At 67.5% G+C, this 25,306-nt stretch overlaps 2 protein-coding genes across 4 annotated transcripts; one reads left to right on the top strand and one right to left on the bottom strand.

Annotated features, from left to right (window-relative positions):
• Window positions 1-5,586: 5,586 nt before the first annotated feature.
• Window positions 5,587-20,581, top strand: TRPM5 (transient receptor potential cation channel subfamily M member 5). Its single transcript, XM_061202276.1, is given in 26 exon segments — window positions 5,587-5,703; window positions 6,185-6,365; window positions 6,989-7,155; window positions 7,919-7,985; window positions 7,988-8,077; window positions 9,303-9,367; window positions 9,470-9,661; window positions 9,929-10,031; window positions 11,197-11,263; window positions 11,265-11,286; window positions 11,551-12,072; window positions 12,144-12,267; window positions 12,615-12,760; window positions 13,161-13,273; window positions 13,509-13,601; window positions 13,719-13,977; window positions 14,124-14,242; window positions 14,432-14,564; window positions 14,658-14,832; window positions 18,108-18,261; window positions 18,702-18,786; window positions 18,789-18,831; window positions 18,834-18,893; window positions 19,054-19,317; window positions 19,681-19,747; window positions 20,100-20,581. Coding segments are annotated over 26 exon segments (3,810 nt in total). The 3' UTR covers window positions 20,482-20,581.
• Window positions 20,582-21,533: 952 nt separating this feature from the next.
• On the bottom strand, window positions 21,534-24,629 carry TSSC4 (tumor suppressing subtransferable candidate 4). Of its 3 annotated transcripts, none has more exons than XM_061203895.1 (4): window positions 24,480-24,629; window positions 23,751-23,911; window positions 22,940-23,053; window positions 21,534-22,796 (listed from the first exon to the last, which is right to left on the bottom strand). In XM_061203895.1, exon 4 carries the CDS (start codon window positions 22,773-22,775, stop codon window positions 21,780-21,782), a length of 996 nt encoding a protein of 331 aa, XP_061059878.1. In that variant the 5' UTR covers window positions 22,776-22,796; window positions 22,940-23,053; window positions 23,751-23,911; window positions 24,480-24,629; the 3' UTR covers window positions 21,534-21,779. The 3 variants fall into 3 exon arrangements, with proteins under 3 accessions (XP_061059878.1, XP_061059879.1, XP_061059880.1); XM_061203896.1 differs by lacking the exon at window positions 24,480-24,629 and adding an exon at window positions 24,355-24,473; XM_061203897.1 differs by lacking the exon at window positions 23,751-23,911.
• Window positions 24,630-25,306: the final 677 nt, after the last annotated feature.

Consider the following 25,306-nt stretch of genomic DNA (forward strand, 5'->3'; position numbering starts at 1 on the left):
CAGGCGGCTGGAAATGGAGCAGGAGCGCAGAGCTCGGGACGTCCCCCCGGCAGCCTCAGTGGGTGTGGGTGGCCCCTGGGCACCTCCTCCCTTCGGTGGTGCCCCGCCCGAACAGAGCCCACGCTGGCTGCAGCCGCTCAGTCACAGGCTCCCCGCATAGACGCACGTCCACACCCCACGTCCACTTGCTCAGTGTATCCTCCCAGCAGCTCCTGTTCTGGGCCCGGGAGGCTCAGTGGCCGAGAACCCCAGGCAGGAAGCAGACAGACAGCACACGAGTGAATGAAAGGTCCCTTCAGAGGGTCAGGATCCCTGAAAAGTGATGCCGGGTAACATGGAGAGAGAGACCCAGGGAGGCCCGTGAGCTGATGTGACTGGGGGTGGGGGTGAGGGATGAGGGGGACGGGGGTGGGCAGAAAGGGAGGCTCTGAGGCTGGACGAGAGTGCAAGGGGGAGGCCAGACGGCTGGAGAGGTGGGCAATGGGCGGGGCAGGGCTGTGGGCTCGTGGTGGGGTGTTACTGTGGAGTAATAGGGAGCCATGGAGGGTTGTAGGCAGGGAAGGAGCACAGCCTGGTACTGGGCTGGGGGTGGCCGGAGAGGAGCGTCCAGGAGGCCGGGGTAGAGGGCAGGCCTGGAACAGAGGAGGCCAAGGACCGTGTGCCCCCCGCCCCCCCAGGCTCGGAGGCTCTGGGGAGATCCCCTCACTCTGCATATACCCCTGACGCTGGCAGGACCCACAGTGGGGCCAGGCCCCAGGCCAGCAGCGGGTGTGGACCCAGGCTGGTCTTTCAGTTGGGCTGGGTCTGGCCCTCCCCCCGGAACCCCAAGATTTGCATCTCCCCCTCAGAATCTCGTCCACAGGGTCTCAGGCCCCGAGGGTTTGTGGGGTCCGTGCCCTGGAGCCCCACTTACCTGGAATCCCGTCTTTCCTGAGGGATCATCAGGCGGCCCCTCTCCTCTCTGGGTGGGCTCCAGGCCCATCGATGGGATGTGCCGAGCCCAGGACGGAGCCCTCGTGTCCAGGGCAAAGCGGCCTCCACCGGCTGGGCCACCTCCAGCAGCCTGCAGTCCTGGGGCGCTCCCTGGTGGCCAATGGGCCAGACCTGAGAGGCCACCAGGGGTCCCAGAGCACAGGGCCTGGACAGGTTCTCCCCCCCATTCCAGAGCTCAGGGGATGAGGGGTCCCTGGGAGGGGGTCCTGGGGTCTCTGGGGAAGGGGCACACAGAAGTGTCATCTGTTCTCATGTGTTACCCGCAAGCTCCCAGAAGCTGGGCTATTCAGATCCCCATTTTCTCAGAGAAACTGAGGCCCAGAGTTAAGGAGCCCGGAGGATTTGCAGGGTGTGAGCCAGGACTGTGGGGCTCCAGGGCCACCCCCCGCGCTGCCCTGTGGGACAGTGTCTGCGGAGCCTGCCGTGCTGACAACCTGACAGCTGGCCCGGCCGTGCCACCCTCCAGGACAGCGCACACGGGGCACCGGCGCCTCTCAGCTTTGTGGGCCCAGTCTCTGCCCACGCGTCCTCCACGGGACGGCCGGCCACACCCCCTGGAGGCGGCCATTCCCACCTGCTGCAGAGGTAAACTGAGGGTCGGTGGGAGGCGGAGACACGGGTGTGGCACAGCCGTCCCCTCCCCCCCAGGCCGAGGAGGGAGGGAGGGACAGCAGCCAGCCCCACACGGGGCCACCTCTTGGCACCGGGAGACTGGTCACGCCCAAGGGGGTCACGGGGCCCGTCAGGCCCGGGGAAGGCTGGCCCTCACGCCCGGTGGCTTTGGCCGCAGCAGGCCTGTGGGCCGGGTGGGGCGGAGATCGGGTGGCGCCCAGCGCTGGTCACGGCATTGGCTGCCCAGGTGCCAGGCGTGGCGGCGGGGAGGAGGAGGGGCGGCGCCAGGCTGTGGGCGCTTCCACCCGCTTCTTGACCAGCAGCCGCATGTCCGGGCCTGGGGAGAAAGCAGGCAGGTGGGCGCCCTGGCCACAGGCTGCCGCTCGTCTCCGTTTCCTCCTCCGGAACCTGGGGAGAGCCCGGCCTTCCAGACGGTCCCTCTGCAGGGGAGGGGGGCTCGGGGTGGGTCTGGGCAGGGGGCGGCCCTGCGGCCCTGGGGGCCGGACTCAGGGAGCCGGGGCTCAGAGCCGGTGCCTGTCCCGCTGGGGGGCTCACAAGCGCGTGGGCAGCTGTGCCCCCTCGCTGCCCCCTCCCCGAGCCGTGCCCTCCACTCCTGGCCCGGGAGACCCGTGTCCTCACTGGGGGCCGGGGGCTGCCGTGCTGACCGCCGCCCTGCTGAGCGTGGGACCCCGGTGTGCCCTCTCCTCCCCATCTCAAGGAGGAGCAGAGGGGCCGAGCGGGTGAGGGGCTTGCCCAGTGACACAGCCCGGGAGGGGGTAGGTGGACTGGGACCCCCGGGGCCTGGCCGCCCGGCTCTGCCTGCACTGAGGCCGTTTCCCTGGTGGCCTCTGACCAGGGGCGGCCGTCTGCCCCCCGAGCAAGAGCCCCCGGTGCCCTTGCTGCTGGGGCTGAAGATCCTGCCTCTGTTCTCCCTGTCGGCTGTGGGGGGGGGCGGGATTCCAGCGGGGGGGTGACGCAGGACCCCCAGCTGCCCAGACGCCCCTCCCGCCCCTTCCGGGAACAGGGCCGTCAAAGACCGGACGCCTGTTCATGCAAATGCGCCGTTTGCATGTCCTTCCCGCTTGGTGGCCCCGTTTGCCTGGCGTCTGGCCCAGTGCCCCCCCGGCTCTCAGCACAGGACCCCAATGCCCCCTTGGCCCCCTGTGGCTGGGAAGCCAGGGGTCGGGCCCAGGCCTTCAGGGCGTGGGGTGAGGGGTGCTTGTCGTGGCCCCGGGGACGGTGAGGACCACCTGCCCTGTCAGTGAGGAAAGGGCAACGTGGGCTAGGGGGAGGGGGAGAACCACAGCACCCTCCCCCCGCCGCCGTCCCCTCCAGGTCCCCCTCCCTGGGGGAGCAAACCCGGGGCTCTCAGGCTACGAGCACACCAGTGCTGCCCAGTCCGCACACACACCCCGGGCCGGGGGCGCGTCCAGCGGTGGGAGGGATGCCAGGCCCCGGCGGGAGCGAGGCCCCTGCTCAGCCCCACCCTCCCCGCATGGTGCGAGCACATCCCACGTCGCTGCCCGTGCTTTGGGGTTGAAGAGTGTCCCCCAGAATTCATATCCACCCAGAACCTCAGAACATGACCTTATTTGGAAAGAGGGTCTTTGCTGAAGCCATTAGTTACGATGAGGTCATAGTGGAGTAGGGAGGCCCTCATCCAATGACCAGTGTCCTTATAAGGAGAGGGAGACTTGGACGGGGACTTGAAGATGGAGGCAGAGGCTGGATGGATGCGGCCACAAGCCCAGGGACGCCTGGAGCCCCCAGAGCTGCCAGAGGCAGGAAGGACCCTCCCCTAGAGCCTCCGGAGGGAGCTCAGCCCTGCGACACCTTGTTTTGGGATTTCTGGCCTACAGAATCACAAGAGAATCAACTCCTGTTGTTTTAAGATGCCCAGTTGGTGGTCGCTCGTTACAGCCGCCCTGGGACACCCCTGCAGTTATAACCCAGAGGGCGGCAGTGCCGAGGGGGTGAGCTTTGGCCGGTGCCCAAGCCCAGGCCAGGTCTAGCCTCCCCCCGGCTGTGTGGTCGCGTGCAGGTCTCCCCACTCCCCTCCGTGCCTTGGCAGGGCCGGGCCTCAGAGGCTCTTGGTACCAACAGCGTCAGGCCCAGCCCTGGGGGGCGGGGGCGGATGCAAATCCTCCCGCTTCCCACCCCAGAGCAGGGAGCACAGAGGGGTGGGATTTGAATATGGCCTTTCCATGCTGGTGATTATGGGTTTTTAATACTGGAAGCTAGTGTCTGGGGACAGGGCCTGGGTGTGGGCAGGGGGGGCGGGAACAAGATATGGGCTGTATGAGCGCCCTGGGCAGCTGTGACGAAGTCCCACAGATGGGCGGCCGAGAGCAACGGGAACTGATTCCCTGCTCTGGAGGCCAGAATCCCAAATCAAGGTGCTGCACCACCGAGCTCCCTCCAGCAGCTCCAGCGGAGGGTCCTTCCTGCCTCTTCCAGCTTCTGGGTGTCCAGGTGTCCCTGGGCTGTGGCCGCATCCCCCCACTCTCTGCCTCCACTTTCACTTGGCTTCTTCCCTCTTCTTATAAGGACACTCAGGTCACTGGATGAGGGCCCATCCTAATGACCTCCTCTTAAACTGATCACATCCGCAAAGAGCCTATTTCTACAAAAGGCGCATTCACAGGCACCAGGAGCTAGGGCTTGGACACGTGATTTTGGGGGACACAGTGGGAGGACCATGTCATGCCTGCAGGTGCCCCCCCACCGGCCCCTCCTGTGTACCCAGGTGGCCCCTCTCCAAGAAACAAAGGGCTGGCCTGGCCTGGAGAACCGGAGCCGCGGTAGGAAAGCGTTTTACCAAGAGATTCATTCTCCTCTCCCAAAGAGCCTCATCCGTCCGGGGTGTGGGGCTGACCCTGGAGAAACTGGGAAAATACCCCAGCCGAACGGGGCGCGGCCGACACCCGTGATGGACGGGGCGACCAGGGAGATGGAGCTTCACAGGGTGGGCCTCTCAGGTCTCCTGGGACCTGGGGTCCCACCGGCTCTGAGAAGACCTTTGCCCCTCCTGTGTTCTGGCCCCAGGCTCTGGGAGGGCGGGGCAGGGCGGGCGTGCTCTCCCTGCTGAGCCCGCAGAGGAGCCACTGGAGACAGGCAGTGGGGGCCATGGGGAGCCGTGGGCAGGTGGTGGGGGGCCCGGCTGGTCCCTGGCTGGCAGCCGTCTGCAGTGGGTCCGGGAGGCGCTGGGGGTGCTTGCTGTCAGGCAGGTTGATGGAACCCAGCTCCTTGTCACTCGGGCCACTCCTGGGACCCTGGCGTGGCTCCCGAGTCTCTGCTAATGTGCCAACCCCGCCGGGCACGTGGTCAGCGCTGGGCCAGGGGTGAGGGCTCGGTGGGAAGGTCCCTGGGTGGTGGGAGGGGCGGGGGGCGGCTAGAGCCTCCCCTCCCCGGGCCTCCTGGGCCCACCTGGGCAAGGAGGGGCGTCTTTACCACCTCGGCTCCCGCCCAGCCCCCCAGGTCCCCCTGCACCTGAGCTGTGTACACCGCCCTCACCTGCTCGCCTCCCACCTGCTTTCTGCCGGGGCACCAGGCACACCCAGGGTCCCATCCGTGTCCTGGGCTGACAGGGGTGTGGGGCGGGTGGGCTGCGAGACTTCCACTGAGCCTTTTGGGGTTTCCAGGAACCTCCCTGCCAAAGCCTCTGCAGAAGTGGCGACGGGCGTGGCCGGCTGGCTGCTCCCAGGGAGGGGTGAGTGGGCACATAATGGGGGGCGGGCGGCAGGCCAGGAGGCGGGGCTGGGGAAGGGGGAGACGGAGCCGACACGGTGGGGCTTCAGGAGGGCCGGCCGGTGGGAAGGGCACCGGGGCAGACACCCTCTTGGTGGCCCCCCATTTCTGCCAGAGCGGCGCCTGGGGAGAGGGGCTTCCCTGGTGAAGGCGCCCCGGCCTCTGGCAGGAAGGGGGTCAGCGCTTGCCTCTCGCGCCCTCAGGAGTGGGCTCTGTCCCTGCAGAGAGGGCCCCATGCAGGGTGCTGGGGGCGCCCGTCCTGGCAGCCACAGGGGTGCTGGCGACCGACAGGGGCCGGGCCTGTGCCGGGGTGAGATCGAATTCGGAGGGTCTGGGAAGAAGCGAGGCAAGGTGAGAGGCTGCCCGCACCCCACGTCCTCCCCTCAACACTGAGCCCCGGCACCCGCTCTCCCGCAGCGGGGGTGGCGGGTGCACGGGGGTTGTTCAGAGCCCCAGGCGGAGACAGCTGTGGAGCTGGCAGCGCCCTCCGGCCCCTGCCTCCTACCCCCAGGCACGGCGTGTCCAGAACCCTCCTCTCTCCGGCCTCAGCCTCTCCCGAGGGGATGGGGACACCCAGGTCACACAGCAGGTCAAGACGGGGCCTGTGGGAGCCCTGGCCTCTGGCTGCGACCCTGTCCCCCTCCCCGTGGAGCCCAGCCCTCCCCTATGCCCAGGGCCCCCTTACCCAGCACTCCCATACTCAGTACCCCCGTGCCCAGCACCCCCATACCCAGCACCCCTATGCCCAGCACCCTCATGCTCAGTACCCCCATGCCCAGCACCCTGTGCCCAGTGCCCTCCTCACCCAGGACCCCTGCTCCCTGCCCTGCAGTTCGTGAAGGTGCCCAGTGGCGTGGCCCCGTCGGTGCTCTTTGACCTTCTGCTGGCCGAATGGCACCTGCCGGCCCCCAACCTGGCGGTGTCGCTGGTGGGCGAGGAGCGGCCCTTCGCCCTGAAGCCGTGGCTGCGGGACGTCCTGCGCAAGGGGCTGGTGAAGGCGGCTCAGAGCACATGTGAGGCCCCGGGCCAGGGCCTCGGCCCCGCAGCCCGCTAACCCCACGGTCACCCTCCCTCCACGGTGCCGCGGTGGCGGTGGGAGCACCTCCGGGGACGCAACAGAGGAGCCTTCCCCAGGAGGACCCGGCCACACCGTGGGGCCCGCAGGCCTCAGCGAGACACCCGGGGGCAGCGCCAGTTTCCACACCCGCTGCCCGTGGGTGGGCCCCCTTCGCCCCCTCTGCTTCCCCTGGGGGAGGAATCTGGCCTGAGGAATCTGGCCAGTCGCTGGGGTCAGAATCAAACTCCTGGGCTTTATTTTCAGGCCGGCTGGGCCTTCAGAAAACCCAGTCAAGGACGTGGGTTCTCTGATCTCCTTCACCCCAGAAATGACTGATTGTAGAAAAGACAAAAAGCCCGGTCTGTGCGCCCACTGGGCTAAGGGCTTTGTAATCTGGAAAGATCTTCCTGGGTTCTGGCCCAGCTCAGGCCACGGGACAGAGTCGTGGCCTGTTCTGTCCAGATGGCACCTGGCGGGGCCAGCTCCCAGCAGATGCCCCAAAGGCGGGAGGGGGCCCTGGGGTGGGGGCCACTCGGGAGGCCATGGGGCCGCTGGGTGCAGTGACTCCCGGGCCTGCAGGTGCCTGGATCCTGACCAGCGCGCTCCGTGTGGACCTTGCCCGGTATGTCGGACAGGCTGTGCGTGACCACTCACTGGCCAGCACGTCCACCAAGGCCCGCGTGGTGGCCATCGGCATCGCCTCATTGGGCCGCGTGCTGCACCTTCAGCTTCTGGACGACGCCCAGGTGAGCGTCTGGCTCGGGGCATGGTGGCCTTGGGACACGGTGGGCCTGGGAGTCCCCCGAATATCGGCCACCCCCCAGGGCAGGAGGGCGTGCCTTATGGAGGCCACCAAGGCAGCCTCGCAGCTGACCACAGCCCCCCATCTGTGACTGAGTCCCCCCACAGTGGACAGGCCAGCAGTGGACAGACCAGCCCCTGACCTCGGGGGCTCACGGGCCTGGGTTGGGGGGGAACGAGGCTGCTCTGAAGGACTGAGGCAGTGAAATGACTCAGAGCCAGGGGAGGGGGAGGGCAGAAGGGGGGAGGGCAGGAAGGGGGGGGTGAAGGGGAGGGACCGGAGGGGGAGCTGGGAGCCGCGTGCCCAGCATGTGGCCAGCAGGTGGCAGCATCGCCCAGGGAACGGCATGGGGAGGGGGCTGCCAGGCTCCCAGCCTGCACAGACCTGGCATGGGGACCTGGGCTCCAAGGATCCCTCCCAGATCGGTGCCCAAATGCCTGGCTTGGCCACCGCCCCGCAAGTTTGGGTGACCCTGGGCAAGTGGCCTCTGCTCCCACGCTGGGGGAGGGGTCTGAGGCAGGTCCAAAGGAGGCCCAGGCAGCCCTGTGAGAGAAGCTCCCCGCAGCGCTGGGCTCTGTCTAGAGGGTCCCCTCCCTGTGCCTGCCTCTGGGCTCCCCGAAACAGCAGCCAGCCCTCCCTCCATCTGGGGGGCGGGCAGCCTGGACAGAAGCCTCGCCCAGGCCTCATGATGTGCATGCGGGACCCAGGAGGACAGCCCTGTCCACTACCCCATGGACGATGGTGGCCGCCAGGGCCCCCTCTGCACCCTGGACAGCGCCCCGGGCGCCCCGGGGAGGGCAGCGAGCCCACTGAGCGGAGGCTGAGGCTGGAGAAGCACATCTCAGAGCAGAGGACCGGCTACGGGGGTGAGGCCCGCCTGGCTGCCAGGGAACACGGGAGGGGGTGGCCACAGCATGTGGACAGGGCTGGAAGGACCACCAGGGCGGGCAGGGAAGGGCCTTCCCGGCTGAAGGCACAAAGCCTGCCAGAGTGTTGAGACTCAGGCCACTGGGAAGACCTGGGAGGGGGAGCTGCCAGCCACAGCGACAGGGGACACAGCTGCGGGGAGTAGCCCTGCCAGGCAGCGACATTCCCACCAGTCGGCAGAGTGGCTGCAGGTCCATTTCCAGTGGGGCTCCCCTGGCTAGAGGCTCTGGTTGTGGGCTCCGAGCTTTGGAAAGAAAATGAGATTTGCAAGTTTCAAGAAGCCTATTTCCCTCCACTGGCCCGAGGTAAGGTGCCACCAGGGGGCAGTGTTGTCCGAGGCCTGGGCACCGCTGTGGCCAGTGGCAGGGTTCGAAAGCTGGGTTTGCTAATACTAGTGCACGGCTAATATTTATGAACAAGATATGTATAATTGCTTACAATATTTATAAGCAATGTGAAATATCTGTCAGCTGAGCACTCTGTAATGAAAACACAACCGAAGCTGTGTTTAAACCGTCACCACGTGGGTGCAGTGCTGAGCCCTGTGTTCCTGATGCCTGGCGGCCCACGCAACCCAAGGATCCTCCACATTCATTCAGGTGGCGCCTTAGGAGTTAGAGGGGACCCTGCTGGGGGTGGGGAGGGGGCACCATCCCGCCTGCCTGCAGTCCTCCCAGCAGTTTGCCGGGCTCCTCCCACACAGCCTACCCAGCAGGTCCAGGCTTCTCTGGGGCTTCACATTCGAAAGTCTCATTTCTGGTTTGTTTGGGGAGAAAACTGACCAGCGCCCCTCCTTTACCGCTTCGATGTGCTCCGTGGGCCTCGGATGACCTGGGAGGTGGTCAGTAGAGCTTTCTGCCCCGATGCAGAGAGATGCCAGGCCCTCGGAATGTGGCTGGTGCAGCCGGGGACTGAATATTCAACTTGAGGTTTAAATAGCCACGAAGCGGCCACATCGGATAGTGAGGTGCGGAACTGGCACCCTTTCCCCGGGTGACGGGGCAGCCTGGAGCCCGCACGTCTCTAGAAAAAGCCTCTTGGCTGGAGTTTGCCCAGAAAACGTGGCAAGTTGATGGTCTGAGGCCGTGGTGGTCACCCCACGGGGAGGGTCCCAGGCCCCCCGCTCGCCCGGGCACCTGGGTGGACCTTGTGCTCTGTCTGCAGGCACCGGCAGCATCGAGATCCCCGTCCTCTGTCTGCTGGTCAACGGTGACCCCAGCACCCTGGAGGTAGGCAGGGGCGGCAGGTGGGGGCCTCCTGCAGGGCCCCCCGCCAGGGCAGGGACGGACCTGGAGCTGACTCGGCCTGCTGTCCCTCCCTGCCCGCCTCAGAGGATTTCCAGGGCCGTGGAGCACGCCGGCCCGTGGCTGATCCTGGCGGGCTCGGGGGGCATCGCCGACGTGCTTGCTGCCCTGATGAACCAGCCCCACCTCCTGGTGCCCCAGGTGGCCAAGAAGCAGTTTAGAGAGAAGTTCCCCAGTGAGAACTTCTCCTGGGAGGACATCGTGCACTGGACAGAACTGGTATGAGCCGCCCGAGACCGCAGTCAGGAGGGCCAAGCGCTGGTCCCTACCCCGGACCCCGCCCCCTGCAATGCCCATGCCCGGCCCCTCTGGCTGCAAAGCCACCCCACCGCCCCGTGCTCACCCCTGCTTCAGGCCCTCACGCCTGGGGGCGGAGCCTTGGTCTGTGGGCGGGGCTGCCCTGGGCCCAGTGGGCAGAGGGCTGGCATTCTCGCTGGGAGACGTGGGGTCATATACCACCCGGGGGCCTTTGTCCTGGTGTCCCAGCTGCGGAACATCACCTCCCACCCGCACCTGCTCACCGTGCATGACTTCGAGCAGGAGGGCCCCGAGGAGCTGGACACGGTCATCCTCAAGGCGCTGGTGAAAGGTGAGGTCTGGCCGCGCCCGCTGGGAGGCCTGCGGAGGGCACAAGGCGGAGGCAGATGGCGGATCAGCCTGGTGAGGGGCGGCTCCCGGCCCCTGCCCCATCCTGGGTCTCGGCCTCCAGGGGCAGGGCCGCCGCCTGGGGGCTGTCAGTGGCCGGGAGGGACCCCTGGCACGGCTGCACTCTGCCGTGTGTGTGAGTGTGTGGGCGTGTGTACCGGTCACGGCTCACTTCGGCGGTGGCAGCACGTGTAACAAAACTGGAGGAATACAGAGCCTACCAAGGCCTCCGTGCAAATCCGTAGAAAGTCCTGCCTTTGGCAAGTTTTATGTTACTATATTTTATCACAATGTAAAAAACTAAAGTGTTCAATTAATTCAGGGAGTTTTAGTGTTTTCACAAGGTTGTGCACCACTACTACTAATTCCAGAACATTTCCACCACCCAGAAGACCCCTGCTAGTCACCCCAATTTCCCCCAGCCCCCTGCAACCACGAATCTGCCATCTCTAAGGATCTGCCTACTTGTGGCATTTCCTACGGATGGGATCACACACTGCGTGGCCACTGGCGTCTCTCCTTCGCTGAGCACCGTGTGTCGGGGGTTGTGTCCACGTCGTAGCCTGTGTCGGGGGCCACTGGCGTCTCTCCTTCGCTGAGCACCGTGTGTCGGGGGTTGTGTCCACGTCGTAGCCTCTGTCGGGGCTTCACCCCTTTTTAGGGTGAGTAATGTTCCACGTTTTGTGTCTCTGTCCCTCTGTTGATGGACACGCGGGTTGTCTCCACTTTCTGGCTGTCACTTGATGTGCTTCTTCTTGGACATAAACACCTGTGGAGGGGCCGACCGCTGGTGGGGGACACAGGCCCAGGCAGGGAGGGACTGTGCGGGGCAGGGGGCCGGGACACCCTTGAGGGAGGGGAGTCTCCTCCAGACAGGCCGCCGGCTCCCCGCTCTTCCGCTCACCCCTGGGGTCCCCTTGGGGTCCTGGCGCTCCCAGCATTGGCTCCTGGGGGTCTTGGGATGTCTTGTGAATCTAGAGGGTGTGGAGCGAACCAGGGCGCCATTCCCGTGGCTGTGCGTCTAGGAGGCTCACCTTGAGGGACCCTGTGCCCAGTGGCTCTGTCGGCGCCTAGGTTCGCCCTCCCCCCTCCGCCCGCTCCGCCCGCAGCCTGCAAGAGCCGCAGCCAGGAGGCACAGGACTACCTGCATGAGCTGAAGCTGGCCGTGGCCTGGGACCAACGGGGACGTGGAGTGGAAGGTGCCGCCCGACTCTGGCCAGCTCCGGGCAGGGACGCGTGGAGGGCTGGGGCAGGTGGTGTCCGGGTCCATCCTGGCCCAGCTGTGGCTGCGCGGGCCGGGGGAGACCGGGGCACCTCCCGCTGCCGCCTCACTCGTCTGCCCCCCAAGGCAGGATGGGCTGAACTGCGGCGGGTGTGGGCCACCCGGCGCAGCGGGACAGGCGGGGGCCTTGCCGAGGGTCCCCATGCCCCTCCCCACCGGCTCCCTCTCACCCTCCGCCCAGTCCCGCCACCTGGAGGAGGTGATGATGGACGCGCTGGTGAGCAACAAGCCCCAGTTCGTGCGCCTCTTCGTGGACGGTGGCGCCGACGTGGCGGACTTCCTGACGTACGGGCGGCTGCAGCAGCTCTACCGCTTGGCGCCCCCCAAGAGCCTGCCCTTCCACCTGCTGCGGCGCAAGCGTGAGGAAGGCTGGCTGACGCTGGCCGGGCTGGGCACCCAGCAGGCCCGGGAGCCGCCCCCCTTCTCCCTGCACGAGGTGTCGCGGGTGCTCAAGGACTTCCTGCACGACGCCTGCCGTGGGCTCTACCAGGCGGTGAGCTGTGAGCGGGCGGCGGGGGGCCGGGCGGGGCCGCGGCTGCGGGCTGACACCCCCATCCCCCAGGAACAGGGCCCGGCCCGGCGGCCCACGGGCCAGAAGGAGCTGCTGGACCTGAACCAGAGGAGCGAGAGCCCCTGGAGGGACCTGTTCCTGTGGGCGGTGCTGCAGAACCGCCACGAGATGGCTACCTACTTCTGGGCCATGGTGAGGACTCCGGGGAGGGGGCCTGGGGCGGGGGCGGGGAGGCAGCCGCATCCTCAGACCTGGCCTCCCAGGGCCAGGAGGGCGTGGCAGCTGCTCTGGCCGCCTGCAGGATCCTCAAAGAGATGTCCCACCTGGAGACGGAGGCCGAGGTGGGCCGCTCCCCGCGTGAGGCCAAGCGCGAGCAGCTGGCCCTGGGTGCGCAGCCGAGGCAGTGGGGGCTGCAGTGACCCTGTGCTCCGCGGGGCCCCTGGGCTCCTCCCTAAATCCTAAGGGGGCAGACGGGTACACGGCTGACGAGGACGCAGCTCCAAAGCTCGGGCCAGCTGGGCCTTGCGGCTGGGCAGGCAGGGACACCCGGGGAGAGGGAGGCTCCCACGGTCCTGACAGGCAGGCCGGGCCGGGATGGGCAGCCTCCACGTGGCCGGCCTCTCCCGGGCCTCACCAGACCCCTGGGAGGCAGGCACAGGGCAGAGGGCCGGCCGGAGGAGGAGGGCAGGCGGGCCGGGCCCGGGCATCGAGGCAGCGGCCGCACCCTCGGGCAGACCTCTTCTCCGAGTGCTACCGTAACAGCGAGGAGTGCGCCTTCGCCCTGCTGGTGCGCCGGAACCGCTCATGGAGCAGGACCACGTGTCTGCACCTGGCCGCCGAGGCCAACACCAAGGCCTTCTTCGCCCACGACGGGGTGCAGGTGAGCCCCGGGGAGGGCTGTGGGGCGAGGGGCTGGGCAGACAGGCGCCTCCCGCGGCCTGTGTCCCGGCCATGGGGGTGGGGGGCTCCGGAGGGGGTTTCCGTTCCCGGAAGCTGCCTGCCCGGCTCCCTCAGCTGGCCACTCTCCCCACGTCCAGCCCTTTCTCCACCTCTGGTCTCGGCAGAAACCCCGCTTCCTCAGCCCAGCCCTCCCGGACCCCCGAGCCTGGCCTCCCCCATCGAAGGGTCTTCCTTCCCCAGCAGGATGGAGGCTCCAGGGGACTCCAGGAGCCAGGGCTGGGAGGGGCGATGCTTCCGCTGAACCTGGAAGGGCAGGCCTGCTGCGGGCACAGCAGGGCAGAGGTGTGGAGGCGGGGGGGGCAACCGTGCCTTTATTTCAGGCCTTCCTGACCAAGATCTGGTGGGGGGACATGGCCTCGGGCACACCCATCCTGCGGCTGCTGGGCGCTTTCCTCTGCCCAGTCCTCGTGTTCACCGACCTCGTCACCTTCAGGTCTGTCAGGACAGAGCGGCTGGGGGGCCTCGCGCTTCACTGGGGCTGGTGGCGGCATGTCCCCGGCGCCGGCCCCCGCCGCACCCAGCATCCGTGTGGGCCCCCCTATGCACGCCCCCTACCCGTGTCCCTTCGCAGTGTGTCCAGCACTTCCTCTGCTGGCTGGGTGCCTGGGACCAAGCAGGGGCCCTCTGGGTGCCCTTCCCACGTCCCTGAGGGCCCCCTGTGCTCCCAGTGAGGAGGCCCCTCTAAGGACGGGCCCAGAGGACCCGCAGGGGCTGGACAGCCTGGACGCGGAGAAGAGGCTGCTCTGTGGCCCGGGCAGTCGGTGAGGGCCCTGCGGAGGGTGGGCAGTGGCAGGGAGGCTGGACCCCGGTGGGCAGCGGCAAGCTCGGGGCTCTGGCCACCCGTCTCACCGCTGGCCGTGGCCTCCTTCGTGGTGCAGGGCGGCGGAGCCGGCCAAGGCACTGAGGACTCAGAGCAGCCGGGGCCCACGAGCCACCTTCTTGCTCACGTGCTGGCGGAAGTTCTGGGGGGCGCCCGTGACCGTGTTCCTGAGGAACGTGATCATGTACTTCGCGTTCCTCTTCCTGTTCACCTATGTCCTGCTGGTGGACTTCAGGCCCCCTCCCCAGGGGCTGTCGGGGGCTGAGGTCACCCTCTACTTCTGGGTCTTTACGCTGGTGCTGGAGGAGATCTGGCAGGTCAGTGGTGGGCCCGGCCCACCGAGCCCCGTCCCAGCTCCAGATGGAGCCCCAATCCCTGACGGTCACAGCCTGGCCCAGGCGGGGCTGTCCCCAGCTAGGTGGGGACCCAGGTAGCTGTCACTGGGCCGTCTGCCCCCTGCCAGGGCTTCTTCACAGATGAGGACACGCGCCTGGTGAAGAAGGTCACTCTCTACGTGGACGACAACCGGAACAAGTGTGACATGGCGGCCATCTTCCTGTTCATCGTCGGTGTCACCTGCAGGTCTGCGGGTCCCAGAGGCCTGGCAGGGGCAGCCCTGCTGGGCTGGTGGGCCAGGCTGCCTTCAGGATGGGTCTGCTCAGGCCCCGGAAACCCTGTGTTTGTATGTCCCATGCTGTGTGTCCTGGGGGAAGCCCCTGCCCTCTCTGGGCACCAGCAGCCGTCCAGCCTGCCTTACCCCCGCCCTGCCAGGATGCTGCCCTCGGTGTTTGAGGCCGGCCGCACGATCCTCGCCATCGACTTCATGGTGTTCACGCTCCGGCTCATCCACATCTTTGCCATCCACAAGCAGCTGGGCCCCAAGATCATCATCGTGGAGCGGATGGTGAGCCCCCGCTCCTGGGAGGGCAGTGAGGCCGAGGCCCACTGCCAGGCGGGGGCTGATGCTTCTCTCCCCACACGCCTACCCCCCGTGGAGATGAAGGACGTCTTTTTCTTCCTCTTCTTCCTGAGCGTGTGGCTTGTGGCCTACGGCGTGACCAGCCAGGCGCTGCTGCACCCCCATGACAGGCGCCTGGAGTGGATCTTCCGCTGTGTGCTCTACCGGCCGTACCTACAGATCATCAGGCAGATCCCACTGGACGAGATCGATGGTCAGCACGCAGCCTGGGGGTGGGCGTGGGGGGTCCTCTGTGCCCGCTCCACGTAGGACCCCCACCCCGAGGTGCAGCTGAACCGACTCCAGTTATGAACGTTCCTTTTGTAAGACCCTGGACATGTGGCCCTTGAGAGGAGTGTTTGAGGGTCACAGGAGGTCCCGGCCTGGAGTGGCTGAGAGCAGGGGGTCCCTGAGGCTGGCCCCCCAGGCCCTGCCCACCCACACAGGGCCACGTCCAGCAGGGGACAGCTCCGGGCTGATGTGTCAGCTGCGGAGGCCCCAAACTTGGGCCTCGGGCTGGAGATGGAGACGGGGCTGCGGGGAGAGAGAGCAGCCTGGGCGGGGTGGCGGGAGCCTTGCTGGGAGGGGGGATGGGTAGGCACTACAGGTCGCCTGGGGTCTGGGCCCTCCAGCTGCCCCACCCCCCCGGCATGTCCCCAGTGGGCATCAGGTCTCCTGTCAGCCCCCATCCACCCGGCCCCGCACCCAGCCCTGGGCCCACCTGCTGGAAAGGCCCTCAGCTAGGAAGCCACTCCTGATGGCATCCGTGCTTCTGGGGACCCACCCAGCGTGTGTGCCTGATCTCCGGCCGGGTGTGTGTGGTCTGTCTAAGGGGTGTCTCCAGGGCGGCCCCTGTACGGGGTGTTGGGGGCGCTGGGGCTGGTGGAGGCTCTGAGAACTTCCCACAAGTCAGCACAGTGTGGGGGGTAGAGTGGCTCAGCCATGGGGGCTCAGGGAGCCCTGGGCTGGCAGCAGGGATGCCTGTACAGGCCCTGGGATGGCTGGGACTCAGTGAGGGGGAGGGGGAGGGGGAGGGGAGGGGGAGGAGGGGGAGGGGGAGGGGGAGGGGGGATTAGCCCCTCAAGCAAGGTGGGCCAGCAGCCAGGGGCCAGTGTGAGGGCCCAGGGCACCCGCCCTGCCGGGCACTCCTGGCGCAAGGAGGGGGGCGGAGGGATCATTCGCTCAGGCTGGTGTCAGACTGAGGCCACCTGGAGCCCACCGGGCGATCACGGGCACACTGTCCCTGAGGCCTGACCGTGGCCACTGCAGCTAATGAGGCAAGGTCAGCGCCCCACGACCTGGTAAATATTTGTCAATGGGATGAGGACGTGACCGAAGCAAACAGGCCTCCAGGATGGGGCGGGGGTGGGGCTGCGCCGTCATGGGAGTTGCCTCCTAATTAGGGTGTTCTGCAGGCTTATTTCCTCGGCTGTTTTCTTAGTCCCCCAGCCCCCGGCACTGGGTCCGGTGTTTGCTCATCCGTGGGCACCAGTTTCCAGGCCATTAGTTTAACGAGGCCCTGCCCGCCCTCCAGCCCTCCAGCCCTCCCCGCCCGCACCATATGGCCCCTGCTGGGGGATGCTACCATGACCCCCAGCACTGCCCCAGTCCCACGGGGCCCCTCGGAAGGAGGGGAGTGAGGTGGGCGCCCCCAGGACCAGGCAGGGGTGGGGGGTCACTCCTGCCCCCATGGCCACACGCTGGTACAAGGGAACTCTGTCATGGTTCGGGGGCCCCAGGAGCCTGGGGCCACCTGGGCAGGATGGAGGAAGTGCAGACTCCCGGGGGTCCGGCCTGAAGTGCTGCTGTGGCTGCCAGGCCGAGTTCCACAGTGGAAAGCCCGTGACCAGGGCCGGGCCTGGGCCGGCACCGAGGGTCCCGGGCAGGTCCCTGTCTCCCTCCCTGTCTCTCTTCCCCCCACCCCGCCCCTGGCCCCGGCCCCTCCCTGTGAGCCCACGGCGGTGCAGCCAAGAGTAATTCACTTACGGCCGAGAGGGAAGGTAGCCTGCGGTCCCACGGGCTCCCGGGTGGCCGCCCTGCCCTCCCTGCCCCACACGCGCCCACGGGAGCTGGGGGCCGAGCGTCCAAGGCAAAGCTCCATCTCTGGGCTCTAGGAGGTCAGAGACGAGGACAACTCATTTCCCAGCCTAGCCTGGTGGCGCCTTTGAGAGTTATGGGGGAGACGCAGGGGTCTCGTGACCACGGAGCCGCTTCCATCAGACAGGTTTACAGCTTCACAGACACGCTTTCCAGGCCTGGCCCTGGCCCACATCTCGGGGTGCCGGAGGGAGAGAGGAGGGTCACCCATCAGCCTCGGGCAGATCTGCGGGCGGGGAGGGAGGGGGCAGCCGGGGAGGGAACTCACGTGGGGACCCGCCAACCCCCATCACAGTAACTCACTCAGGAGGGACTCGCCCCCGTGAGGGAGACACGCGCACACGGAAACAGTCCCTGCCACCCTGACACGCAAGCACGGAGGCGGGGACACAGGCACACACAGAGAGACAGAGGCCCCCAGTGCCCCCGGACTCAGTCACAGCATGAAGACTGGGAGGAGGGGCAGTCACAGAAACACAGGCCTACATGCAGGCGTGTGTCCGGGTCCACGCACATGCACACACACGCACACACACGCACGGCCTGTGGAGGTCACCACCTGGAGCCACAAGCCCTCTTGATGGGGAGGCGCCCCAGCACCTGGGGCCCCTGCAGCTGTGCACTCCCCCCGCTTCCTCTGCACCTTCCTCCCATCTCTTGGGATGGGGTGGGGGGTCCAGGCTGGCCCTGCAGGGGTAGAGGCAGGCAGGGGAGGGGCTGGAGCTGGGCTCCTCAGGCCCCTCAAGGATGTTGGCCCCTCCAGGGCGTCCCTGTCCACGGCGTGGAGCTCAGCCTGCTCCCAGGCACTCACTGCCCCACCCAGAGGGCACTCTTCGGGCTGGCTCGTCCCCATGCCCACAGTGATCAGTGTCAAGGGTGTTCTGCCTCCATAGGCTTTGGAAATGGTGCAGACCTGCCCCCCAGCTCAGAGTCCTGTGATAGGCAGTAGAGCCATAAAGGCCCTGAGAAGTCCTGCAGGACGGACTCCACCTCCCCTCGCCGAGGCCAGCTCTCCCCAGACTGGCTCTAGCAGAGCCTTTGGCGGCGGTGGTGGTGGTGCTTGGGGGTGACCCACGAAGCAACCAGGAGAAACCGGGGTCCTCCACACGGCCTTGGCGCTGCCTCCAAAGCCTGCGGTCCGGCTGTGAGCTCGGCCCAGCAGCAGTGGGGAGGTGGGGTAGCACCGCCAGGCCAGCCACCCAGGACTGGAGTGTCCCACGACAGGAACTCAGCGCTGAAGCCCAGATGATCCCCAGGGAACCACAAGAGTTGGCCACCTAACCAGGGCCCTCTGTCCCAGGGTGGCCTCGACTGCGGGACAGAGCTCTCGATACCCAAGGGCATTTGCGGCCCAGCCCCGCACCGCCCGCACCGAGCCCACTCCCCTTTCAGAAGCCCGCGTGAACCGCTCCGTGCACCCCCTGCTGCTGGAGGGCTCGCCCTCCTGCCCCAACCTCTACGCCAACCGGCTGGTCATCGTCCTGCTGGTCACCTTCCTGCTGGTCACCAACGTGCTGCTCGTGAACTTGCTCATTGCCATGTTCAGGTGCCCGCCCTGCCTCCTTGCTCCGTCCACGTCGGGGGCCCTTAGTTCCAGCATCTCTGGCCCAGACCTGCCTGGCCCTCCGGACCTCAAGCTGCAGTCACCTCGCTGCCCCCAGGAGGGGCCTGGAAATGGGGTGTCACCCAAAACTGTGGCTCCCCTTCGGGTTGGGCCTGAAGGTCAGGGCACCTAGGAGGTGGTGCAGGGCACGGCAGGTGTGTGCGTGTGAGTGGAGTGACGATGCTTTCCCAGGCCCCCGCCCCCCAGGGAGTAGGGCCCGGGTCTGCAAAGGCTGCAGCAGAGGGGGCAGTGGAAGACCCCAGAGGAGTGAAGTCACAGGAAGAGGGGACAGCGGGGGGGTGCGGGGGGGGGAGCCCTTGGGACTCCGGGAACAGCGCAGGGAGCCGGGCCGTGTGCCCACCGCCGCCCACAAGCATCCGCAGCTACACGTTCCAGGTGGTGCAGGGCAACGCGGACACCTTCTGGAAGTTCCAGCGCTACCACCTCATCGTGGAGTACCACGAGCGCCCCGCCCCGGCCCCGCCCCGGCCCCGCCCTTCATCCTCCTCAGCCACCGAACCTGGTGCTCAAGAGGTTCTTCCGGAAGGAGGCCCAGCAGAAGTGGGCGCGCCTGAGTGAGGCTTAGGCTGGACTCAGCTGCCCGGACCGAGGGGGGGGGGGCCTGGGGAGGGGCAGCGCGCCCTGGCCGCGTCTGCAGTGACCCTGCAGGCTGGCGCACCACAGGAAGGGCTCCTCCTGCCTGGCTCTGCCCCTGCGGCTGCCTGGCCTTCCCAGAGAGGGACCTGCCGGAGCCCCTGGACCAGAAGATGGTCACCTGAGAGGCGGTGCAGAAGGAGAACTTCCTGAGCGAGCTGGAGAAGCGGAGGAAGGACAGCGGGGAGGGGCTGCTGCGGAAGACGGCCCACAGGTGCGGGGACCCGGCCCGGCCCCGCCCCCCCGGTGGGCGTGGCAGGCGGCCTGGGGTGCTGAGGCCACGGGGCGGCTTACAGGGACAAGGGCCCCGCCTGGAGCGCTGGTCGACTCCCCTGCAGGGTGCCGGTAAGTAGAAGCGCCGGCGGAGCTGGTGAGGGGCCGGATCTCACGCCATGGGACTGGGGGCTGTGAGATCTTTACCAGGATCACTGTTGGGCATCAGGCTGCCTTACAGCTGGCGTGGGCTCTCACGTCACAGGGTCTGAGCTGGGGAAACGGGCTGAGAGGGGCAGGGATGCGGCCCGGTCCAGCACACAGCCTCCCTCCCGACCCCGGACAGAGCTCTGCTGGGGCCTTGCCTCCCCCACCCCGCCTCCTTCGAGAGGCAGCCACCAGAGTTGGGTCACAGAGCAGTGCGGGCGCCGGTGGGCAGGGGGAGGCGGACACAGGGCTTGGCCCGGGAGCTCCCAGCGCGCCTCCCTTCTCCAGGTCAACTACTGCACGATGCTCCTCTCCTCCATGGCCGACACGCTGGCCCGCAGGAACACCTACTACGGTAGGTGTGGCTGTCCCCACACGTCCTGGGCAGGCTTGGGGCGGGGTGGGCGCGAGCAACCCACCGCCAGCCCGCCGGCCTGGGCCTCCGCTTCCCACCTGCCCTGGGAGGGGCCCGGCCTACGTCTCTGATGGCCTTTGGCTGACCACGGTCTTCAGGGTGGGTAAGGGCCCTCTGACGAAGCCCACCGACCCAGCCAGGGTGTGAGGGCGTGGCCACCCAGACTCCCGAGCCTCTGCCTGGCCCCACTGGGCTGCTGTCCTCCCCGCCCCCGGCCAGGGCCACCTCTCCCTTCCCCGGCTGCCCCACTGGGCGCCCAGCAGCTGAGGAGGGGCCTACCTTCCCCCACCAGACTCCCGGAACTTCAGTGGTGGGAACCCACAGGCCTCTGCTGCCCGTGGAGGGGGCCTGGGCAGCAGGAAACACCCAGAGGCCGGCCGGCTGCCCTCGAACACCTGAGCCACTTGGACCGTCTGCACGCGGGGCCCACCTCTCCCAAAGCCCCAGGCCCCACGGACACGCCGGCCTGCCCCCACCTCCAGTGGAGCCCCCCCAAGCAGGATGTGGCTCGGGGCTTTGCCGAAAGGAACCACTCGCTGCCCTGCCCGGCACCTTCTCTGGACGTCCTGGGCCCGGGGTGCAGCGGTGTGTCGTGGGCCCTCCCTGACAGGCAGAGCCCTCAGGACCCCGACCAGAACCAACCAGCCAGGACCAGGAGAGCAGACACTTGCTGAGCGCCCTGTGCGGGGCACCTCCCGTTAGGCGGGCAGCTAGCTGCCTTGGAGTCCGTGCCCAACCTGTGTCGCCCACCAAGAGACTGGTCTTTTTCTGAAACGCTTGCACTTGGAATTTCTGTCCTTTAAGACCCAAGACTGAGTGTTCACTGTGTCGGCTGCCACCGCACGCCCCCAACAGCTCGCACGGTGAGCGCCAGGCTGTCCGGCCTGGGCAGCAGCTGCGGGTCACCTCCCCAAGAGGACCCGCCCCCAAAGCTGCTGTATCTTAAAGCACACCCACACCTTGGGCTGCAGCCCCACATGAGTGGACCCTGGGGGGTGTCTGGGAGGTGTCAGGTGGTCAGTAAAGCACGTGCACGGGGAGAGGGATTTCCTGCCCTGCGGGGAGGGGGTCTGGGCTCCTGAGCTTGCCCCAGCTGAGTGGCCAGCCAGGCCGGTCTCTCCTTCCCTTAGGGACCTGGAGCCCTGGGGTAGGGGCAGCAGGGGCAGGGCCAGACCCGGGGCTCAGCAGCACGATGGGCTGGCCAACCCCAAGTGCTGTCACAGGAGAGCCACGCCCACTCCCGGCTACCTCCCCAGCTCCCTCTGGGGACCGTCCTCATCGCCCTGCACAGCAGCTCAGCAGTCCTGGCGACACTGTCCCAGGACACCGGTCATCTTCACACAGCCTGAGTAGGACAGAGTCAAGGGCGAGCTTGGCCTGGGCTGGAGAGGGCGCCCGCTCAGCTGGCCGCTTCCCCGCTCCCGGCCCTGGGGTCTACAGGCATATGCTGGAGGCAGGGGCTGCACACCAGCGGCTGTGAGCCCGCCCCTGGATGGGTCTGGGGTCTCCACCTCTTGCTCTGGACTGAGGAGGGAGTCACCTCAGCTAGGCTGGGAAGACGTGCCACTGAGGAACACAGGCTTGATTTAAAAACCTTCAGAGCCCCCTGATGCTAAGCTGCGAGGCTCCAATGTGGGAACAGGGTGATGGGGTGTCTGGAGAGAAGAGAGGGCCCTGGCCACAGTCCTGGGCGGAGGGGGGTTGACAAAGAGACACAGAGCCTGAGGAACACCCAGAGCTTTTACTGTCCCCCTGGGCACGGGGTGGGTCAGGGCTTCCGCCATCCCCTGGCTCACACCCTCAGCAAGGTCTCTGCCCTGGCCGCTGGTGCCACCGACAGGCAGCCCGCTGGCTCCCTTCCCTGGGGGTGGGGCCCCGAGCCTGCGCCACCCCTGAAGCCACCCCGGGGGGACAGTGGTGGCTGTCCCTCCAGCTCAGCCAGGGCAGGCAGGCGGCCAGGCGGTCTCCCCACTCAGACCTCCGCGCCTGGGGCCTCGGGGCTACTGCCCTTGCTCCGGAAGTGGCCCCTGCTCCGCTTCTTGCTGCTGTGGAAGCCCACCGTCTCCACCGGCAGGGCGCTGGCCCCAGACCCCGCGTGGGCCTCCCCCTCGGGTGCACCCACCTCCTGCAGGCCCCCCCGGGGTCTGCTCCACTCCTCGGCCTCCGGGCTCCCGGGCCTGGCCAGGTGGGCCAGCTCCACGGGGCCCTCGCCCCCCGCCGCTCCCGGGATCCCACGGGTGCCCCCACCCGGCTCCCCTGCCTTCCTCGGGACCCTCCTCTTCTCAAGCCGGGCCTCGCCGGTTCGGACCGGTTTGGTGAAGATGAGCCGGCCCTCCCCACAGCTGGAGGGGTCCTGGTTGAAGGAGGGCACGTAGTCGCTGGGGGCGGCCAGGTTCTGGGGGCCCAGGAAGGCCAGGGCGGCGGCCCGGTTGCTCTGTTTGCTGGCCTCAGCCACGTCCTCCAGGCTGTACTTGGTCCAGCGCTCGGGGTGGGCCACGTAGTCAGGGACGGGGGGCACCCTCAGGGGAGCGGGATTCCGAGTGGCCCTGCTTGGGCCCCCGGCTGGAGGCTGGCTGGAGAGTGTCGGCGGCTGCCGGAAGCCCCCACTGTCGCCAGGGCCAGCTGGGGCCGCAGAGGGCGGAGCCCGCCTGGCTGCCCGCTCCAGGCCGTCGAAGATGTCGTGGCTGCGCTGGGAGAAGGTGGGGCTCGTGCCTCTCAGGTGGAAGGGCTGCACCGCTGCTGTGGGGAAGCGCCTGGGGGGCGAGGGGGGCGAGGGGGGCGAGGGGGGCTCATCGGGGCCCGAATCCCCCAGGGCCTCCCCGGGCAGCGCCCCTGGAGACAGAGCTTCCACCTCAGCATCATCGGGCAGGCTGAGGTCGGAGTCCGAGTCGCTGAGGCAGACGGGGTCGGGAGGCAGAGCGTCGCCCCCGGAGCCAAGGAAGTGCTGGCCGTCCCCCGCCTCAGCCATGTGTCCCCAGCCACGCCACACCTGCACCAAAGCAGCCCGGGGAGTCGGTCACTGGGGACAACAAGTCCCTCCTGCAGACCCACCACCCCGGGGAAGGATGAGCAGGAAGAGCTGCATCCAAGGAGGACCGGCCAGGCCCCCCACCCCGAAAGCCCTCCTCTTACCTCCCTGGCTGCTGGGCGCCTGTGCTGGACGGCTGGTGCGCCGAGCGCTGGAGAAAGTTCTTGGTCGCAAAGGCCCCCCCCAGGCACGGCTCTGCTCAGTGGCTCAGTGGCTGGCTGAAGGCAGGGAGGGAGAGGCAGCCATCAGCCCAAATGGCAGACATGCTGGAGTGGAGCCACCACCCCGGGAGTGGGCCTGGGTTTACGGAGCCCCTGACACAGCCAGGCCCAGGAGCCGGTCCTTCTGATGTGTCACCTCATTCAATCCTCTCCAGCCAGTCTGACTAAAGCCACTAGGAGGCCTGCTGCAGGGGAGTCTGGTAGTAAGCAGCCAGCCAGGGCTTGAACCCAGGGCCGAGAGCGACCTCTGCTCTGCACTCCCTCTCTCGGCCAAGCACGGTGCGTGGCAGACAGCGAGTACTCCACAAAGGCCGGGCGCCTGCCTGCTCCGTGGGGAGGCGGTGTGCTCCTGACCGCTGTGAGATGCCCTGGAGCTCCAGGAGTCTGCGGACACACCCTTGGCATCTGCGGGCCAAGCGCTCAGGAAGCCGGAGCGGCCCTGCTCCGCAGAGGCCAGCCCCACAGCTCCTGGGGCATTTGCCCTGTGCTCCTCCGCACACCCGTCACTCTCCCAGCTGAGCAGAGAAGTGCTGCCAACACCTGGTTACTGTTCCAGTGTCACCAGGCACCCTGAAGCTTGTTTGCAGGCTCAGAGGACAGCCCAGTCTCACCCTCCGCACAGCCCTCCGTCCACCAACTCCCTCCTCCCACCAAGCCTCCCTCGCCCACGGTGACCCGTTGCTCGTGCACCCACCGAGGACCAGACCAGGCAGACCAGGAGTGGCTCTGAGTGCCCGGCACCAGGTCAAACACAGGCAAGATCTCCATTCCTCTGGGCCTCGCGTGACTCCCAAATTGAAGGCACAACTCCAGGAAAGGGACACGAAGTAAACGCCAATGGTGTCTGTTTTACAGCTGGCAAGGCCGGAGCGGGGAGAGAATTTGCCCGTCATACAGTATGTTGCAGGCAAAGCTGGAGTTCCAACCTGACTCCGGCTTCCTAAATTTGCAACCCCGTCCCCTGGAATCGCGGGAACGCCCGTGGTGAGTGGGACACGCCGCGGGGAGACGGGGATCGCGCCCCAAGATAGGGAATGCGGGGTCTGCGTCTCTGAGTTCTCTGAGAACTTCCCGAGCTCAGCGCAGGGCAGGACTGAGTACAGGCTGAGGGCCTGGGGGGCTCGGGGTTTTCTCAGGGCCGGGGTCGGGCAGACCAGGTCCCAGGGAACACTGGCTTCTTTGCCGGTTGTCTCGCTCCCCTGGGAGGCGGACCCTTGACTTTCTCCACTCCACGCGCCCAGGGCCTCGGCCCGTGCCCAGCAGGCTCTCCGTGTCGGGGGCTTAAGTTCTGCGGCTACCTCGGGTGGATGGGCCAAGGGTCCGGGCCTCACGAGGGTCTCCCTGCTCGGCGCAGCAGACTGCGGACGGCGGCCTCCCGAAGCCCGACCGCCCAGCAGCGCCGTCCTCCCCACCACAAACCTACCGGCTCACCGCGGCCTGGCTGCCTCCATCTTGCGCCGCGCTCGGCCCTCTGGGAAACTGAGTCCTCTGCCGGCCGACGGCCGCGGCTTCCGCGCCTGAAGAACTACATCTCCCACAAGTCACTGGGCCGCTACTCCCGAGGCCTATCGGGAGTGTGGTCTCTGCGCATTCGCTGTCTTCCCTCCCGGAAACGGCGCTCTCTCGCGAAGAGACCGGAATTGACTAAGGCCAGGAGGGAGGCTGGGAGGCAGAACTACGACTCCCAGAACGCTCGAGGGCTAACGGCCAGCGCCGCGTTCCCGGGGCCGCAGCGCCACTTGCCGGAAGCCGCGAGGACCGGAAGTGCGTCGACGCGTGCGGCGTCGTTCCCGGGCACTTCCGGTCCTGGCCTGGAGCGGCCGGCCGCGCCCCCGTGGGTCCCGGGAGCCGGGCAGCTGGGCGTGTCCCACGTTGCCCGCTCGTCCCAACCTCCCGACTGCCCGGGCCCGCCGTGTGGCAGCCCTCCTGGGAGAGGCGCCCTTACCTATTCCTGCCGATGGCCGATGGCCTGGCTGGTTATTTCTGCCCCGAAGCGCAGGGCAGATCCCGGTCTCCCCTGGACGGGCCGCACGTACCTTGGCCCGGGGCCCAGGCGGCCGGCGCCCTTTCCCTGCTGGCGCCTCGCCTGCTGGACGGCCAGAGCGCTCTCCCTCGCCCAGGGCTGCACCCCGGGAATCCAGGGTTCAGGCCATGCTGCGGCCTAGCCCAAGGACCCAGAGGGGAAACAGGGCCCGTTCTGATCATCCCTAAGGCCGCCCCCATGCAGAGCCTCACCAGGAACGCGGAATC

This window comes from Eubalaena glacialis, chromosome 10, assembly GCF_028564815.1.
Source record: "Eubalaena glacialis isolate mEubGla1 chromosome 10, mEubGla1.1.hap2.+ XY, whole genome shotgun sequence".
Classification (NCBI taxonomy): Eukaryota; Metazoa; Chordata; class Mammalia; order Artiodactyla; family Balaenidae; genus Eubalaena; species Eubalaena glacialis.